This window comes from Chiroxiphia lanceolata, chromosome Z (genome assembly GCF_009829145.1).
Source record: "Chiroxiphia lanceolata isolate bChiLan1 chromosome Z, bChiLan1.pri, whole genome shotgun sequence".
Lineage (NCBI taxonomy): Eukaryota > Metazoa > Chordata > Aves > Passeriformes > Pipridae > Chiroxiphia > Chiroxiphia lanceolata.
Genome location: NC_045671.1, coordinates 2,320,273 through 2,335,999, shown reverse-complemented (window position 1 = coordinate 2,335,999; position 15,727 = coordinate 2,320,273). Strand labels below are relative to the sequence as shown.

General features: G+C 41.9%; 1 protein-coding gene across 4 annotated transcripts in view; it reads right to left on the bottom strand.

The window, feature by feature from the left end:
• Window positions 1-6,912: 6,912 nt before the first annotated feature.
• Window positions 6,913-15,727, bottom strand: part of ST8SIA5 (ST8 alpha-N-acetyl-neuraminide alpha-2,8-sialyltransferase 5) — a 69,076-nt gene continuing 60,261 nt past the window's right edge. For all 4 annotated transcript variants that reach the window (XM_032676140.1, XM_032676143.1, XM_032676141.1 and 1 more), the window contains 2 exons: window positions 14,723-14,815; window positions 6,913-13,690 (listed from right to left, as the gene is read on the bottom strand). In XM_032676140.1, coding sequence (XP_032532031.1) covers window positions 13,228-13,690; window positions 14,723-14,815 — 556 coding nt within the window. In that variant the 3' untranslated portion in view covers window positions 6,913-13,227. The remainder of the gene's footprint in view (window positions 13,691-14,722; window positions 14,816-15,727) is intronic.

Genomic DNA, 15,727 nt, shown 5'->3' with positions numbered 1-15,727 from the left:
ATAGGTAGTGAGCAGGGACACCATGACCTCAGACTTGCACAGGGCAATTTATAAACAATGTCTGGGAATGTCTCTGCTTGGCACTCCACTGCTTTCCTTCCCTGGGCTGTTCTTTGCCCAGGAGGACTCTATTGATATTTTGAGTTAGATTTTAAGCCAACAAAGCTCTCACACTTCCCTCAGCCCATTCTAGTTTGTAATTTCACTTTGAAGAAAATCAGAGTAATCTGAAATTGCACACTAACAGGTTTTTTTATGTATATGATTTCTGGACTGTGGTTTGCAAAGGTATTAACCAACTCTAGTGAGAGTCTGAAGACTTCTGCTGTCCCAGTCACTGTTGCTCCAAACATCTGTGGTGTGCATGTCTTGCTCTGTTTTCCCTCCAAGCCCTTCTCCTGAAGAAACACCATGGAAACCCTTACGACATATTTCTGTGTAATAAATAAAGCAGCAACATTAATAGTTAATAGTTAAGTACTTATTAACCACCTATCAAGATATGGCAATAAAGTAAATTGATACTCCAGGGTCCTGATTTGAATCTCACTTACATTGGTGTTCCAGCACTAAAACTATTGGTTTCAGTTGGGTCATTTACAGACGAATAATGGAGGTCAGCCTGACCTTGTGTTGCTCCAACAAAGACCTTACAGCAACAACAGATCTGGAGTCAGAAGGAGTTTGCAACAGTAGCATGGTATAAATAATACATGGATATTAGAAAAGCAATTAGGTCCCAATATCAGAGCCCATATCATGGGCACAAACTGCTCTGCAACACAAGCTGGCTCTGTGGGGATGAATGCCCTTCCTAAATTACAGCCTTACAGATCAACTGGATATTCACTGGTTTTGGAATTATGCAAATCAGCAGACAGCTCCAAGCTTAAGGGCCAGCGGGGTTTTTATTTTATTTTTTCAAACAGATCTCTTTAAGGACACAAGTTCATCTTTCAGGGAAAACAAAGCCTAACTTTGGCCTTGGACAGGTGCAGGATGATGTCTCTGCTCAGCTCTGGTACCTCCTGGCTGATGCAGAGCAGGGAGAAGAAAAGGCAGGATGAGGCACTCAGGAGAACTGCAATCAGTCTGATGCCATTTGGGGGGCACAAAACCAATACCTGGTTTAAACTGGTAAATTTGGGTGGCGTTTCTAAACACAGGGCCTTGGCAAGAAGCTTGCATGTAGGGTCCACACTGGACACGTCTCAAATTAGGAGAGATTAATGTCATGCTAAGTATTTGAATCTGCTGGAGGTACAGACTCAACTTTTCCCTGTCTCTACTTTTCCATCTATAAATTGAGAGTCTGAACAATATACAGCTGAGTTCATTAATGCTCCTCAGGCTGTTGGAAATCAATGGCCAAAGAGACAAGTTCTCACCTCTGCGTTTGTCAGGGTCTTACCACCTTGGGATTGTGTTTCAAATGTCCAGCAAGGAAGATCTCGACCTCAGCTTTAGAAAAACCCAGACTGAGCTCTCTACTCAGCAGAAAGCTCATTTTTCTCTCAAAAATGATGAAATTTAACACTCTGAGATGAGCCACATTCAGTTTTCTTGCACAAAGAGTATGATTGGACTTAAAAAGAGACACTCAAGGCTAACAGCTCAACCAGACCCATCTGAGTCTATGTGATTTGTGGATGGATTACTGGGAGCCTTTAACAAATAGCTGTCCTTCACAGCAAGCTGCTTTAAATAGCCACAAACATGGTATAAAAAGATACAATACAGAAAACAATAGTTTTTAATCAAAATAATCTTGCTTAGGATAAGGGGGTGGGGCCAAACTATTTTAATATCTTCTTTGATTGCTCAGTGAATGCATCATGTTTGCTTTTCCTGCTGGTTGTGAGTATAGAGTTAAAAGTCAAAAGGCTAATAGCTGAAAAAGTTGTTAAGGCAGAGATTAATTACTCTGCAGAAATGAAATCTTTTGCTCTTGCTGCTAGAAAGTTTACTAATCATAAAAATACATTTTTCGAGCAACAGCTTAGCAATACTCACCAAAGATTTGCACTATGGGTGGTCAGAAATACGCAGCACAGGATCTGGAAATGAGCTGTGCCACGAGGATACACAGTTGGTGAGAGTTCAGTGCATTAAAGACCCTGCTGAGGACAGTCAGCATCTGGTGATCTAGTTGAAAACTGGTCCAAAAACTTTAATTATAAGAGCTTATAGAGATGAAAATACATGTTACTTTTCCCAAAGAATCACAGAGTTACATTGGTATGTGCCTTATCAGCCTCCTCCCTGTCACAAAGTTTAGCATCAGCCTGGCAAAGTGCCTGCATGTCCACTGGGAAAATAAAATGTTAATAGAGCAGCTACTGGGCTTAGGATTTGGAGTAAATAGTGCCTTTTGACATGATTTCTTACAGAACAGACTGTGTAAGTGCCCAGTCAGTGTCTGTCAGTCTCTCCTTTCTGCCTCCCAACTCCTGTGCTGAGTTTCAGTCAAGGCAGAGAGCAAGTCTTAAACTAATAGAGGGCACGGTTAGATGGGATATTGGGAAGGAATTCTTGGCTATGAGGGTGGTGAGGCCCTGGCATTGGTTTCCCAGAGAAGTTGTGGCTGCCCCTGGACCCCTGGAAGTGTCCAAGGCCAGGCTGGACAGAGCTTGAAGGAACTTGGTGTAGTAGAAGGTGTCCCTGCCCATGGCAAGGGATGAAATGAAATGGTCTTTAGGATCCCTTCCAACACAAGCCATTCTGTGATTCTGTGATATTTACAAATCAATATGTAACTGTCTTAAGTACTGCTGCCACAGCTAATCCTGAAGCAATGGAAGTGCATTTGGGCTTCTCTGTTCCCAGGAGCATGGAAAATCTGGGGGTACCCATCTAATCCCAACCTCTACATTGCTACCTACAATTCATTGTATGTGGGTGCAAGGCAGGAGATGCTCAAGAGCCATAAAACTGTGAGTGTTAAGGAGAAAAAGAAACGCATTTAAAAAATGCATCCTTGTTAGAAAAGAAGGTGGCTCAAGAAAGACCAGGAACCTCCTGGGGCAGTTTACAAAGGTGCCAAGAAAAATTGTCTTTTAAGTCTTCTCAGTGGCAGGCAACAAGGAAGGAGGTCAGACCAAGCCTGGCTCTGAGGCTGGTCTGAGATGGTGCAGGGTGATGTGCAGAGGCTCTGTCAAATCCTCCTGTCTCCCTTCTGCTCCTGGGAAAAAAAGAAGCAAAAAGATCCCCCAGAACATGAAGACTGCTGCACTCGAAAGTTTTTCTGGAGTTATATGCTCTGGCAGAGCCACATCCATATCACCTTGTACAGAAATCAAACAAGATTCCCAGAAAGAGGCAGGAGGAACAGTGAGATTCATCCTACTTCAACAAGGGAAGGGAGCTGGTGGACATAGCAGCTTGTACCACACTACAATATTTAGATATTTAGATTAGACATTAGGAAAAAAATCTTTTCATGGGAAGGGTTGTAAAGCATTGGAACAGTTGGTCCAGGGAAGTGGTGGAGTCAGGATGCCTGGAAGTGTTCAAAAAACACGCGGATACATGGCACTTGAGGACATGGTTCAGTGGTGAGCGTGGTGGTGGTGCTGTGTTGATGGTTGGAATTGGTGATCTTAAAGGTCCTTTCCAACCTTGATGATTCTTGGATTCTATATTCCCTTAGAGGGGTTTTGGCTGCAAAACTCACCCACCCTAAATCTCAGCAGGAGGGAGGGCACAGATGTGTCGAGCCACCTGGTTATGGGGGGCTCCACACACATGAGGTGCACAGGGGAAAAAGCCACCATCCCTGGGGAATCTCATCCTGTGAGTGGCAAATCTGGGTCCCACCACCCATGGGACCTACAGTGGGGGTGAGATGGTCATAAAAGGGGCATGAGAGAGGTAAACAGAGGATATTCAGCCAAATTCCCTCCCAGAGACATGGCTATCCTTTCTCCAAAATATTTTGTCTTTGACCAGTTTTATGTACAGGATACTTGGACTATCAGAGCTGGAGAGGGAAAAGGAGAACATCTCTGGTTGCAAGGACAGGATGCCTTAGTTCTGCACAGGGAACTGATCCTCCACGAAGGAGGAAGAGAAATATCTAATGGTGGTTAATTCTCATTCTCACTACCACTCAAAGAGCCTATTCAATCCATTTCCACGTAGGGAGATACTGAATTCCATCGCTATTGCAAACCTTTCCCAAGTGTTGCCACTTGGAAGTTTCTGAGATGTCATTGAGGAAACAAATCTGAAACAAAAAAAACCATTCCAAGTAGACAGTATTTCATGAAACCTATGCAGGAAGTCAAAAATGTCATTAATCTTTTCAGGTGAAAGGGACACATATTCCTTATTTATCATCCTGTGCCACATGCTCGGTGGAAACATCCAAAGAGCAGGGCATTAGGGACTTCTGTTTTATCGCCTGATAGCTTCTGGATCGAGCAGCAAAGATGGCAAATTATTTGCAAAATTATCAGTGCCTCGGCACTTCTCAGGGGAAACAGCATGCTTAGAAACACGGCTGTAGCCAAGATTGACTTCCACTGCATGAAAGGCATTTGCCTGCCTGACCTGACTGCAGCCCACTGTTTCATCAAGTGCTGCTGAGCAAACAGAGAGTGAGACGAAAACGCTGAAGCTCCAGGCAGCTCAGATACCTCAGCAGCATTTCATTCACCTCGTCTGGGGCAAGGATGAACTTCACTTTGCAAAATTTGACTCTAAGCCCAGCAAGGCAGAAAGGCTGTTAAAACAGACAGTGTGATGGTCCTGGCTGTTAGCACAGCTGACAACATCCATTCCTTCCAGAAATAAACAAAAGGTGCCCCATAAAAGGAAAGGAGTCGATTTCAGCCCTTATTATTTCTAAAGATGCAATAAAACTGACAGAAAACTCAATTTTGTTGATGAATTTTGTCATGCTTTATCAGACCAGTTAACCCTGGCCTGGCAGCACACCTTGCATCTGGAAGACCCTTAATATATCAGCATGTCTGTAGGTCTCAAAAGGCAGCACCAAATTCCTGGAAGTCAGTGGGATTCCAAGAGTCCCTTGTCCTTTCCCTGCAGGACCAGATATCACAACAGCAAGGACTCTTGTATGACCCAGAGGTTGTGTTGTTGTCCCTGAGGTCTACAGGGACACCAACCTTGTACATCCCACCTTTACCAAAATACTCATGCTCCCTAAACTTGCTACCTCAATAGTTTTCAGGTGTAGAAAAAAAGAGTGGTGTCTGAGTGTCTACACACAGGAAGCTTTGGCATTGACATCCTTGTAAACAGAGTGTCTTCTCCACCTAAAAATGTACCTGTGGCAGCAGTTATACACACTTAGTGCGACATTTTCCATCTCTGTGATGGACAGTCATTTCTTTTTGGATTTAAATGGTTAGTTCCTCTAGCCAGACCCACCAGGATGACTAAAAGAGGACTGAAGCCATAGAGCAAGAAAACAACTAGGTGATAAAATTACCTGACTGCTAACACTTCACCACACAGGAGAAGATTTGGGTTAGCAGTGCTAGGGAGGGGGGAAAAAAAAAAAAGGAAAACAGAAGGTAGAGATATCTAAAGCTTTCATTCTGAGACAGGCTGCCTGTGATGCCTGTGCTGTGGGAAAGGTGGTCAGTATCTGCCCTGGCTCCATCTGGCAGATACCACAATCCAAAACCACCTTTCTGGGTACCCTTGGGAGCTCACAAAAGCAAAAGGAATCAATTCATCGTGAACACAGAGCTAGAATCTGACACTCAGTACCACATAGCATTGCCAAGGCCAAAAATACAAGCTGGCAATACTGTTTTGAGGGAATACCAGCAGAAGGGCCATTTATTATTTCCCCTGTTTCTTCTGCTCTTTCCCTAAGTGCCCACTTCTGGGCACTGTCAGACTGTGGTGAAGCATCTCTGTAATTCACTACAGCTTTTTATTGAAACTTTCTCAGAGCCAAGGCTGCAAATGCCACTAAGGAAAATGATGGATGCTGCAGGCTTTAGGAAATGAACCATTCTCTGATTGCTTGCTTAGCCGAGCAATTTGCGATGTGATAGACAGAAATTATATCATCCAGTGTCAATTTGTCTATTCATTTTTCCCTCTCCACATGTTTCCTTTCCTTGATTGAATAATCACTAACAATAATCACAAGCAGCTGGGGGAAGGAAGTACATCCATCAGTTTTAATGTCAGCAGGAATGAGAACTGATTCCTCCAGCATTCACCACAGCTCTGCATCTTCAAAGTCATTTACATTTTCCTTATACCAGCACTAATATTCAGATTGTATTATCTCTATTACCTACTCGTATTTCAGCTTATAATCTAGGAACAATAGAATGCCAATTGGGAAAATATCCAATTTCAAAAAAAATAGATGGTTGTTTCATCTGCTATTCTGTATTGCCGCAAACATTTTTACATTTATGTTTTAATTCTCTTAGAATATTGATGGAAATGTAAGTTTGTAAGGCTGAGCCTGAATAAGACAGAGCAGATCCAAGGAATATGATTTTATGTGAAGGATGAGGACTGTAAAGGACAGAGCTGTTAGGAAGGCATAAGTAGGCAAATCCCTGGGACTGCAGAAGCTTTTCAAAGGTTGTCTCTGCACAGATTACTGCTGTCAGTAAAAAATTACCTTACTGTGCCCAGATATTGTATAGGCAACAATCCAGAATATGCACTGAATGTTCAGTGATCAAAATACAAAATTTTCAATTTGTTTCACTTTATAACCCTAAATATACTTTTACATATTTCTAAATGATGCTATATCACCATATAATTCCACAGTGGTATTATCTAGTTTTATGAACCCATTTCTATCAGCTGAACTTCCAACTCCCTCCCTGTTCAGAGACAGGGAACAGCAGAAAATACAAAATTAGACTGAAGGCACGACAAGTGGCCCAAAGATTTCCTTTCACAGGAAACTGTTAAAGTGGTTTGTTTATTCAATAGAATTAAATCATCTTTCAAACACAGTGACACAGACCAAAAAACAAAAATACCCTGATTACTGTTCTAGTTATGGCTTACAGCAATTGATAGGCTTTCTATTACAACCATAGTACAGCCACACAAACAATAATAAGCAAAAGTTACAAGGTGTAGGCTTGACAACAGAAAGGTGAGTCAATGGATTAACATCAGCATGAAACCAACATGACTCTGCCTGGATTTCTCCACCCTCACTGTCACCACCTTATAGAAATAAGAAAGATGAAACAGCTTTATTTTCGTCATAACCCAAGCTCCCCCAGCGTGAAGACACAAAGTTTTACTCCAGTATTCCCGAACTAAGGATTTGTTTTCCACCGGGTGAAAACCAGGGGCATATTCAACAGGCAGCACCTGTTCAATATGATTTACATGGGCCAAATGCAGAGGTTTGATCAGGGACCTCGTGGATGACAACAAGGAGGGCCAAGAAATGGAGCGAAAATCATCACGTCCTGTCCCAGACAGAGCAGGGACGGTCAGTTTTCCTTGTCTTTAAGGGAACTGGCTCTAAAGCACACATAAGTGTGAATCACTTGGCCAAAACAAGGTTAACAAATAGGGATTAACTCAATTCTGCTTGTTTCACAATGCTAAAACAGGGAATAACCAGAGTCTTCACAAGCCACTTGGAGCACTGGAGATACTTCAGTGTCTTGGTCCATCAGACAGTTTCAGGTAGAACAGACAACCAGCCAACACAGTATCTGACTTTTCTGGCTTAATTTGTCACTGCTTTACATGCTAACACATTTTACAGTGATTAGTACAGTTAAAAACATACATCAATTTACCCAAAGATCAAACACTGAGAACATTTATGGCTTCTAAATAGAAAGTCAGGCGTATTTACATCTTTCAATCCTTGAAGTGCTGAGGCAGATTTGTCTTTCTTTAAGCTTCCCACTGTGTCCCAATCCCTCATTTCTCATGTTTGTTGTATGCTCAGGGCTTTGGGGAGCATTGGAGGTGCTGACACCCTGGGATCCAGGCTCCCTCACCCTAACCCCTGGCGTACATCTGGATTTCCCTTAAGTTCATTTAAAAAAAAAAAGCACTTTAGTAAAATTTTCAATTGAATACAATTTTTTTTTGTTGTTTTGAATACCATGCGGACAACACAGGGATGCCCAGCAACCTCACCCACATTAGACAGGATGATAATAAGACATAAAATGATAATAATCTCTGAGGGTTTTTGGGGAGAAGCAGGTTATTGGCTTGACCTACAAACATTGATTTCTCTTTCTACTGAAGCCAAATGCAAATGTTGTGCTGGCTTCAAAGGGAACAGGCTGAATCCTGGCTTGAACACATTCATATCACTGATGAATTCCATGCTGGTATTTTAAAGCAAGCAGAAAAAAACCCTGTTTTCTTGAGGCCTATGATTCTCATACATACAGTCGGGTACAGAGGGCCCATGTGTAATTTCATACAGCAATTTACACTACCACGATGAAGTGCTTTGCATAGATGAGCTTGAAAAGATGACTTGATAAAATCTGGAAGGGAGAGTGACAGTCACAACGCTTCTGCTTCCAGATGAGCTTGTTCTTTATGCACATTAAAAACATGGTATTGCTACTGCACCATATCTAAAGTATATTAAAAAAAAATGTATCTGAAGTCAAGTGAGTAAGAAACAAGAGGCTGCTCTTCCTGCCCGTGATTAGGGTCTGTTTCTGGAACACATCAAAATTTCTCTGGATTTCAGAAAAGGCCCTACACATAAATACTGACCTCTTTATTCCTAAAAACCTCAGCTCACTCCAGAATTTCCCAGGGAGCTTGGCCCTTCAGGGATTGCAGAATTTTACTCTTTACTTCTTCACATGCTCATGAAAGCACACTCAAGTGCCCATTTCAGAGCTCTCCACATTCACCACCCAAGTGGACAATTGGACAATCCTCAGAGGATCAAGAAGGACAGATTCCCCACCGTGCCACGTCTCAGTGTTTATCCACCTCGGTTTCCCTCACACACAAAACCAGAGATTGCTCCTTGCTGCCAGGGAGAGCTGAGCATGGGCAGTCCACCCACACAGCTGCGTCACTATCAGTGTTTCTGCCTTCAAGGTCTGAGCAACATTTCTACTGATTCACCAAGCCCCCACAGAGTGGACTATTCTTAGAGCTGATTTCCTTCCGTTTCCTACATCTGACCATCTTGAGTGAACATCACCTTTAATTTATCATCAGTCAAGCCTGCATGGGGGCAGATTTTTTGGGGGACTGGAGAAGCTACCCCTGATTGCTGCAAGCTGTGAAGCTTCATCTATCATCTCTGCCATGGTATTCCACATTCCATGTTATTCAGAGCACTAAAGGCTCTGGACCAGAGTTGTGCTTGCAGTCTCCTATATTCCCTTCACATTGCTTTTCCTGCTGACCACGGACCTGCTCCCCATGGTGTCTCTCCTCCCCAAGATCCCAGCAGGAGGAGCTGCCATGGCGTGGCTCTCCCTTTGCAATTCATGAGCTGGTTTTGACAACCTTGTTGCAATCACAGAAAATATGCTAAAATATTATAATGGCCCTATCACCATTGAATCCATTCTGTCCAACAGCAAAGCTGGATTTCATAAATCAGAAGCAATCAGCTAAACTGTTCTGACTAAATACTTCCTTCCCTTTGATGAAAGCACTGGCAGATTCATAAGCTTCCTCTGTTGACCTGACAATAAAGTCAAAGCAATCCTAGCTATGTTTTTCCAACTGGATTTGTATTGCCAGTGTGTGCAAATCTTAGGAACTTCTTATGAGATTCTTCTAAATAATATGAGGAACTGGGGATTAAACTGTCATATTTCCTCCCTCCCTGTCTCAGATTTCATACCCTCGTCAACAGAGCTGGGATTACAGCTTGAGCTCAGGATATGGTAGCAGACAGCTGACAGACTTTCTTCCTGGACAGATCAGACTTTTGTATGGGGGATTCCTCTGGGGCCTGAAGCCTTTTCTGTGGGAAAGCATAACAAGCTGTGCATGTCCTTCACTTGCAGCAGACACACCTGACAGTCACTTCTTATCACTCAGCTATCCCCTTGTCCAAAGGTTAACAGTGGACATTTGGAGCTTTGACCATATGGGAGAAGGGAAAACAAAATATCCTCAAACTCAGACAAATCATTGATGTCAAAGAGTATTTTCTTATGCTCAGCACACAAAAGAATGATGGCAGAAAACAAGGAAGGTCCTTCTTTCTGCAAAAGCCCTTCTGCATATGGCATTTCTGACAAATGCCATAGTTTTTCAATCACATTTTTTAGCAACACCTGAAAAATTAATCAGAAAGTGAACATGTTGCAACATGCATTTCATCTTAAGGACTATTTTATATATATTTTTTTAATTATCTCACTGGCTTGCCAATCACTCCTTATATCTAACTATACACCTATGTACACCTTCACAGACATGTCCGGGCCTGCTTCTGCAGTCCCTACACAAATAAAATACCCACTCATTTGAGTGGGAGCTCTTTTCAGATAAATGTGGCAAGATTGGGCCTTTGGTGCATACGTGCGAGTATCCTGCACACACTTTTTAAAATCATTAAAAAAATATAGTAGCTCTAGATTTATAAGCAATCAAAATCTAAACACAGTAAAACTGCACTTATTACAGTGAATTTACATTGCTCATTTGTATGAAGCAAACAAAGGAAAGGAAATGTCTGTGACCCTGAAATTACAGATGAACTGTAAATACAAGTTTTGCTTATCCTTTTGTCTGTCCAAAAGGATTTATGCAACCAAAAAGAGGGATTTGCACCATTTCTGTCAACACATGGGTGCTTCTCAAGTGCTCTCCCATCTTTTTTGAAGTATCTTTTGCAACGTTATCAGTCTCCTTTCCGTTGATTTTGTTCACTTCGATCACCACAGTAAAGAAAAAATCCCTTACTAGAGAAGGTAACAAAAAATCCCTTACTAGAGAAGGTAGCAGAGCAGCAGCAGCAAAGCAATCCTGAAGTCACTACCAATCCCAAACTCAGGCAGGATAGGGAGTAAGGGCTCTAGGTGCCGGCTTCAGTGTCATTACTGTTGTCATAAAGCTTTAATGCACAGCAAGACGGCCAACCCGCAGGGTGTCATTGCTCTCTAAATAGCACTTTCATTACAGCACTTCGTTGTCAAAGCCCTTTGCACACAAATTCACAAAACACAGCGAAGACAAAGATCTCTTTTGCATATGAAAGCAAGGAAACCGCTTCACCCACAGGTTCATTAGTGCGCTGCCTACTTCACAGGTAGACCATACAGGGGGTGTTCACTAACACACAGTGTTACTCTAAGATCGAAACCACAACAACACAAACATACAAAGCTTAAGCGCTGGTCCTTCACCCGCCCCTGGCTGGTGTTTCTCAAGTGAGTTCTGACACCTTTTTCAAGGATATGCGTTACTTTTAAGGTAATCAGACCTGTGGAGTGCAGTGTAAAGTTTAAGTAAATACACCCTCACGTACCATGCAGGTCACTGCTGACCAGTAGGGACTTTTGAAGTGGTGACCATCAGCTTTCACTTCCTTTGTGATCATTTTATCTGTAACGTGAGCAAGTTTCACAACTCTAAGCATGGCACAGGTGCTTTTAAAAGAAGCTTTGTGCATTCGTACATTACAATATCCAAGTCCAGATTTGGATTTTAAACCCTCTCCCCCACACCAAAACAACCACAAAAAAAATAAAGTATCCCTCATATAGAACTTTAAACTTCAAATCCTTGATCAAATATCTTGTAATCTATGTCAGACAAGACAAGGCACTGGACAACAGCCCAAGTGCTTCAGACTAAGAACTAAGACAGGGAAACTCTGTTCATTTAACTATGCCAACACATCTGAAGCAGCAAACCTCACCTTCCTGTGTGTGCAGTCACACCAGTAGGAAAGGGCAAAAACCAGCAGCCTGCTACAGCAAAATAAACTTCAGCAACCTGTAGCACCTTTTCTGCATCAGGATTTTGCCAGTTCAACTGTAGCAGAAAAACCAAGCTTGGCATAAGTGACAGAGTTACACCGATAACATTTAAAGAATACACCAGCCCTTTTACTATCCTGGTAACATTCTCAACATACATAAATGCCATGTTAAGACATTTGACATCTTGAGATGCATAATTTTAAAATAAGCATCATAATCTAAGCCACAAAATATCTTCTCTGTGTTTTAACTTCATTTCCTGACATTACTTATTACAGATACCTGAAAATGGTAACTCAACCTACCCAGTGACTCAACATTCAGATGCTCTTACAAAGTCTTTAATAAAAATCAATGAGGAAATGTGGTTTTTTCTATCATATGCTGTGATACTTTAACCCAAAAAATCAACTTGTAAAATATAAGTATGTAATTTTCTTGCTATTCAGCCTGAGAAAACCTTGCAGGAGTGTGAAGGAGCACATTTCCTCAACAAGGACTCCAAACTGAAGCTGAGATGGTCTCTACAGCAGGAAGTACACACATTGCCCATGGGATAGCTAGAAGGAAAGCATCATAGACAAGGAGAAAGAAAACACGATCAAGCATAGGAGAACAGAAATATATGACACAAGAAGGAAGAAGAAAGAAACTCTAAAACAATATCACAGCATGATTCACACCATTACCTGTTGCTGTGAATGGGAGTTTAACATTCTGTTCTATCCTGGCTGAAAAAAAATCATAAAGTGATTTTGTTTATTCCTAATACATCTATTTGCTATTTTTGAACAACACTTTGTGACAATACATAACAAAGATCTTAAGTTATATATCCCCATTAAGCTATACTGCTAAAGAGTATTTTCAAAAACCTAAATGCCAGAGAGCGGTGCTCTCAATAAAACCTGGCAATGCCCCAAGGTACTCGATTCAGAAACCTGTGTAAAGTCGTACAGTCTACTCTGAAATTCTCCACCACTGATTTTCCTCAAAAGTTTGGTGCTTTTCTTGATAGTGAAATGATAAATATATTAATGTGCTCTGTTTATCTCTAAATCTATTGGAAATGTGCTTCTTATCTGACTTGCTTTCCAGGGCAGTGTGTACCCTGGGGCACAGGAGTTTTTCTCCTCCTACACTATTATGGACCCAACTCTGCTTGTAGGAAAGATGCTGGTATCCTAGATCCTATGGGATGCAATGCCTTGAGGAAATTTATATCAAACAATTATTGCATAATCTCCATGTGTAATAAAACCTCCTACACCATACACAGGCATCGAGTTCCCGTTACACTCTCCCAGTGTCCCTGTCAACTGCAGGTCCCCGTGTGAACCCGCAGGATCCCCTTGCTGTGCATGTGGAGGAAATTGAATATTTCTGAGGGCATGGCGTGAAAGCCGGGTCGGGGCTTCACGTTGTCGTAGTAGTGGTGAGTTATAAAAATCCCTGAGGGGTTCATGGGGAAGGCCCAGAAGCCGAAGAGGTGGACCTCTTCGCAGAGCTCCAGGGCAGCAGTCACCAGGATCAGCCCGGTGCTGATCCGCTTGGCCCGCACCCCTTGGCCGAGCCAGTAGCGCGACACATTGATGAGATACTGGGGGTGGAAGTAATAAACAGCCTGCTGGGACTCGAAGTCGTCCAGGACGTATTTGACCCGGATGGACACGTCCGTGTTGCGGGTGTTGTAGAAAGCCGGCAGCAGCACCGACGCGTTCTCGTACACCTGCAGCACGTCGTAGAAGGGCTTCCTCCACTTCTCCAGCTTGTGGAATCTAGAGGGGGGAGAGGGTGTGAGGGATGGTCAGTCAGCACCCAGCACAAAACCAAACCTCCAGTGGGCTTTCGCCGCGGTGTTTCTGATGCAGAGGTAATCGAAGTGATGTTTCGATTGCCAAGGGGAATTTGTTTAGATCTGTAGCTGCGGCATCAGTGTGAAATGTAGGGCAAAAATTCAGGGGATAAAAAAATTCATCCTGTGCTCTCTTTTGTCTATAAATTCATTAAACAGCAGGAAAACCGTGTAGACATTTCTGATCATGTCTCACTTCTCATTTTATTGTTAGACATATGTCATTCTTCCAAGGTGCGGAGCAGCTGGATGGTGCACTATGCAGTGCAGAGCTGTATAGAAACACCAAAGCCAGCAAACACCAAAGCCAGCAAATGTCTAAAATGTCTAACTTTAACATTTAAAAGAAATCCAAAATCAAACAACTGATTTTTTTGTTGCTTGTGAAAAGAAACACATTGCCCCATAAGAAAGGAAAGCAATAATTAGCCCCATGGCCCCAAACCTGTCAGCAAGGTGGCATTAGGTTATTAACAAATTTTAAATTGAAATCACCCAGCCAATCCTGGCCACAAAGCTTAGCTGGCATTTCTTTAAAATGTATGACAATGTCTGTTACTTTATTTACTTGATGATCTTTAAAGTCTTTTCCAGCCTTAACAACGCTGATTCTATAATTTAAGTTGCTCAATTTAATTTAAGATTCTATAATCTAGTTGCTTCCACCCTGAATGTTTCTAAGATGTTTGCCTGGGGATTGCAAGCATGGCATAAGACTTCTGGGGAAGGGATGCCTCTATTGTTTTAGTTTTAGCTCATGACCTTTACTTTTCTATCATCAAAGTGCAGGTTTAAGTGTTTAACACGTTTCTACAAGTTGTTACTTATTCCATATACTGAATAAATTACATGCAGAATTTAATGTATGATTCATAGCGTCAGTTTAAAGTAATATTTGGGGAAAAAATTCTCCATAACAGTTAAAAGAGATGAAAATACAAAAAGCAGAAACAACCTCTCAGTGATTATACTGGGATTGACAGTCACGACATCCGTCTTTACCCCAACATCCATGAAGTATTTCTCAGATATAGGAGGCAAATTGCATCTATAAAGGAAAGAAATCAGTAAGACAGTTAAAAAAATTCCTTGAACCTTTTCAGGACTAGAAAATAGAATTGATTTCAGCATTTCTGCCAAGCAGCAAATCTAGAAGCAGATTGAGAATTTAAAATTATATCAGAACCTGTTGATATCCAAACTGTGCAGTACAGTAACAAGCTCTTGAGGGCTGTATGAAGACTCTTCCGCCAGCCTGTGAAAGATGATCCCTTTTTGCAGATGTAGCCAATGCTCATTTTGCTTCCTTAATAGCAGTTTACCTATTTGCTCTGGCATTTTAGGATGAGAAATGGCTTGAAGCCCCAAGGCCAATCAGCCAGTAAAATCAAAGGCTTGCTCAGCAATAGCTGTTTTCAATAATTAATAAACTGTATCTATAACATCGCCTTTAACATGCTTTGGTTTATACCTAAGAGGATTTAGGGGAAATGTTCCACAAGAAACAAATCAATCCAGTCTTAATTAACCCAAAAGTATCTGCTTCCCTTCCTTTTCCATTTATAAGCATCTCCCAGCGAAGTGCAATAGCAGAAATTCTGATTGTACAGGTTCACCATGGGACATCAAACCTATTAGGAGCAAACTTGTGTAGATTTGCAAACCTTGATTTTGCCCAGCCTCCTTTCACCTTGGCCTTGTCCTACATACATCATCTCACAAAATTTAGAGCATCCCTCAAGAGATGCTGAAGTTGCTGAAACACACACACATGAACTATCACACAGGCTTGACTTCCACAGGAAACACAGCTGAAAAAAAAAAGCTTCAGAGACAAAACATGTGGCCTGACAAGTAGTTTTACACCCAGTTTAAGCTAGTGTAAGGTACTGACATTTTGAAAATTTTAGAAGTGAGCTACAGGCCTCAATAAAAGCCATCACAGCAAAGATCCCTACAT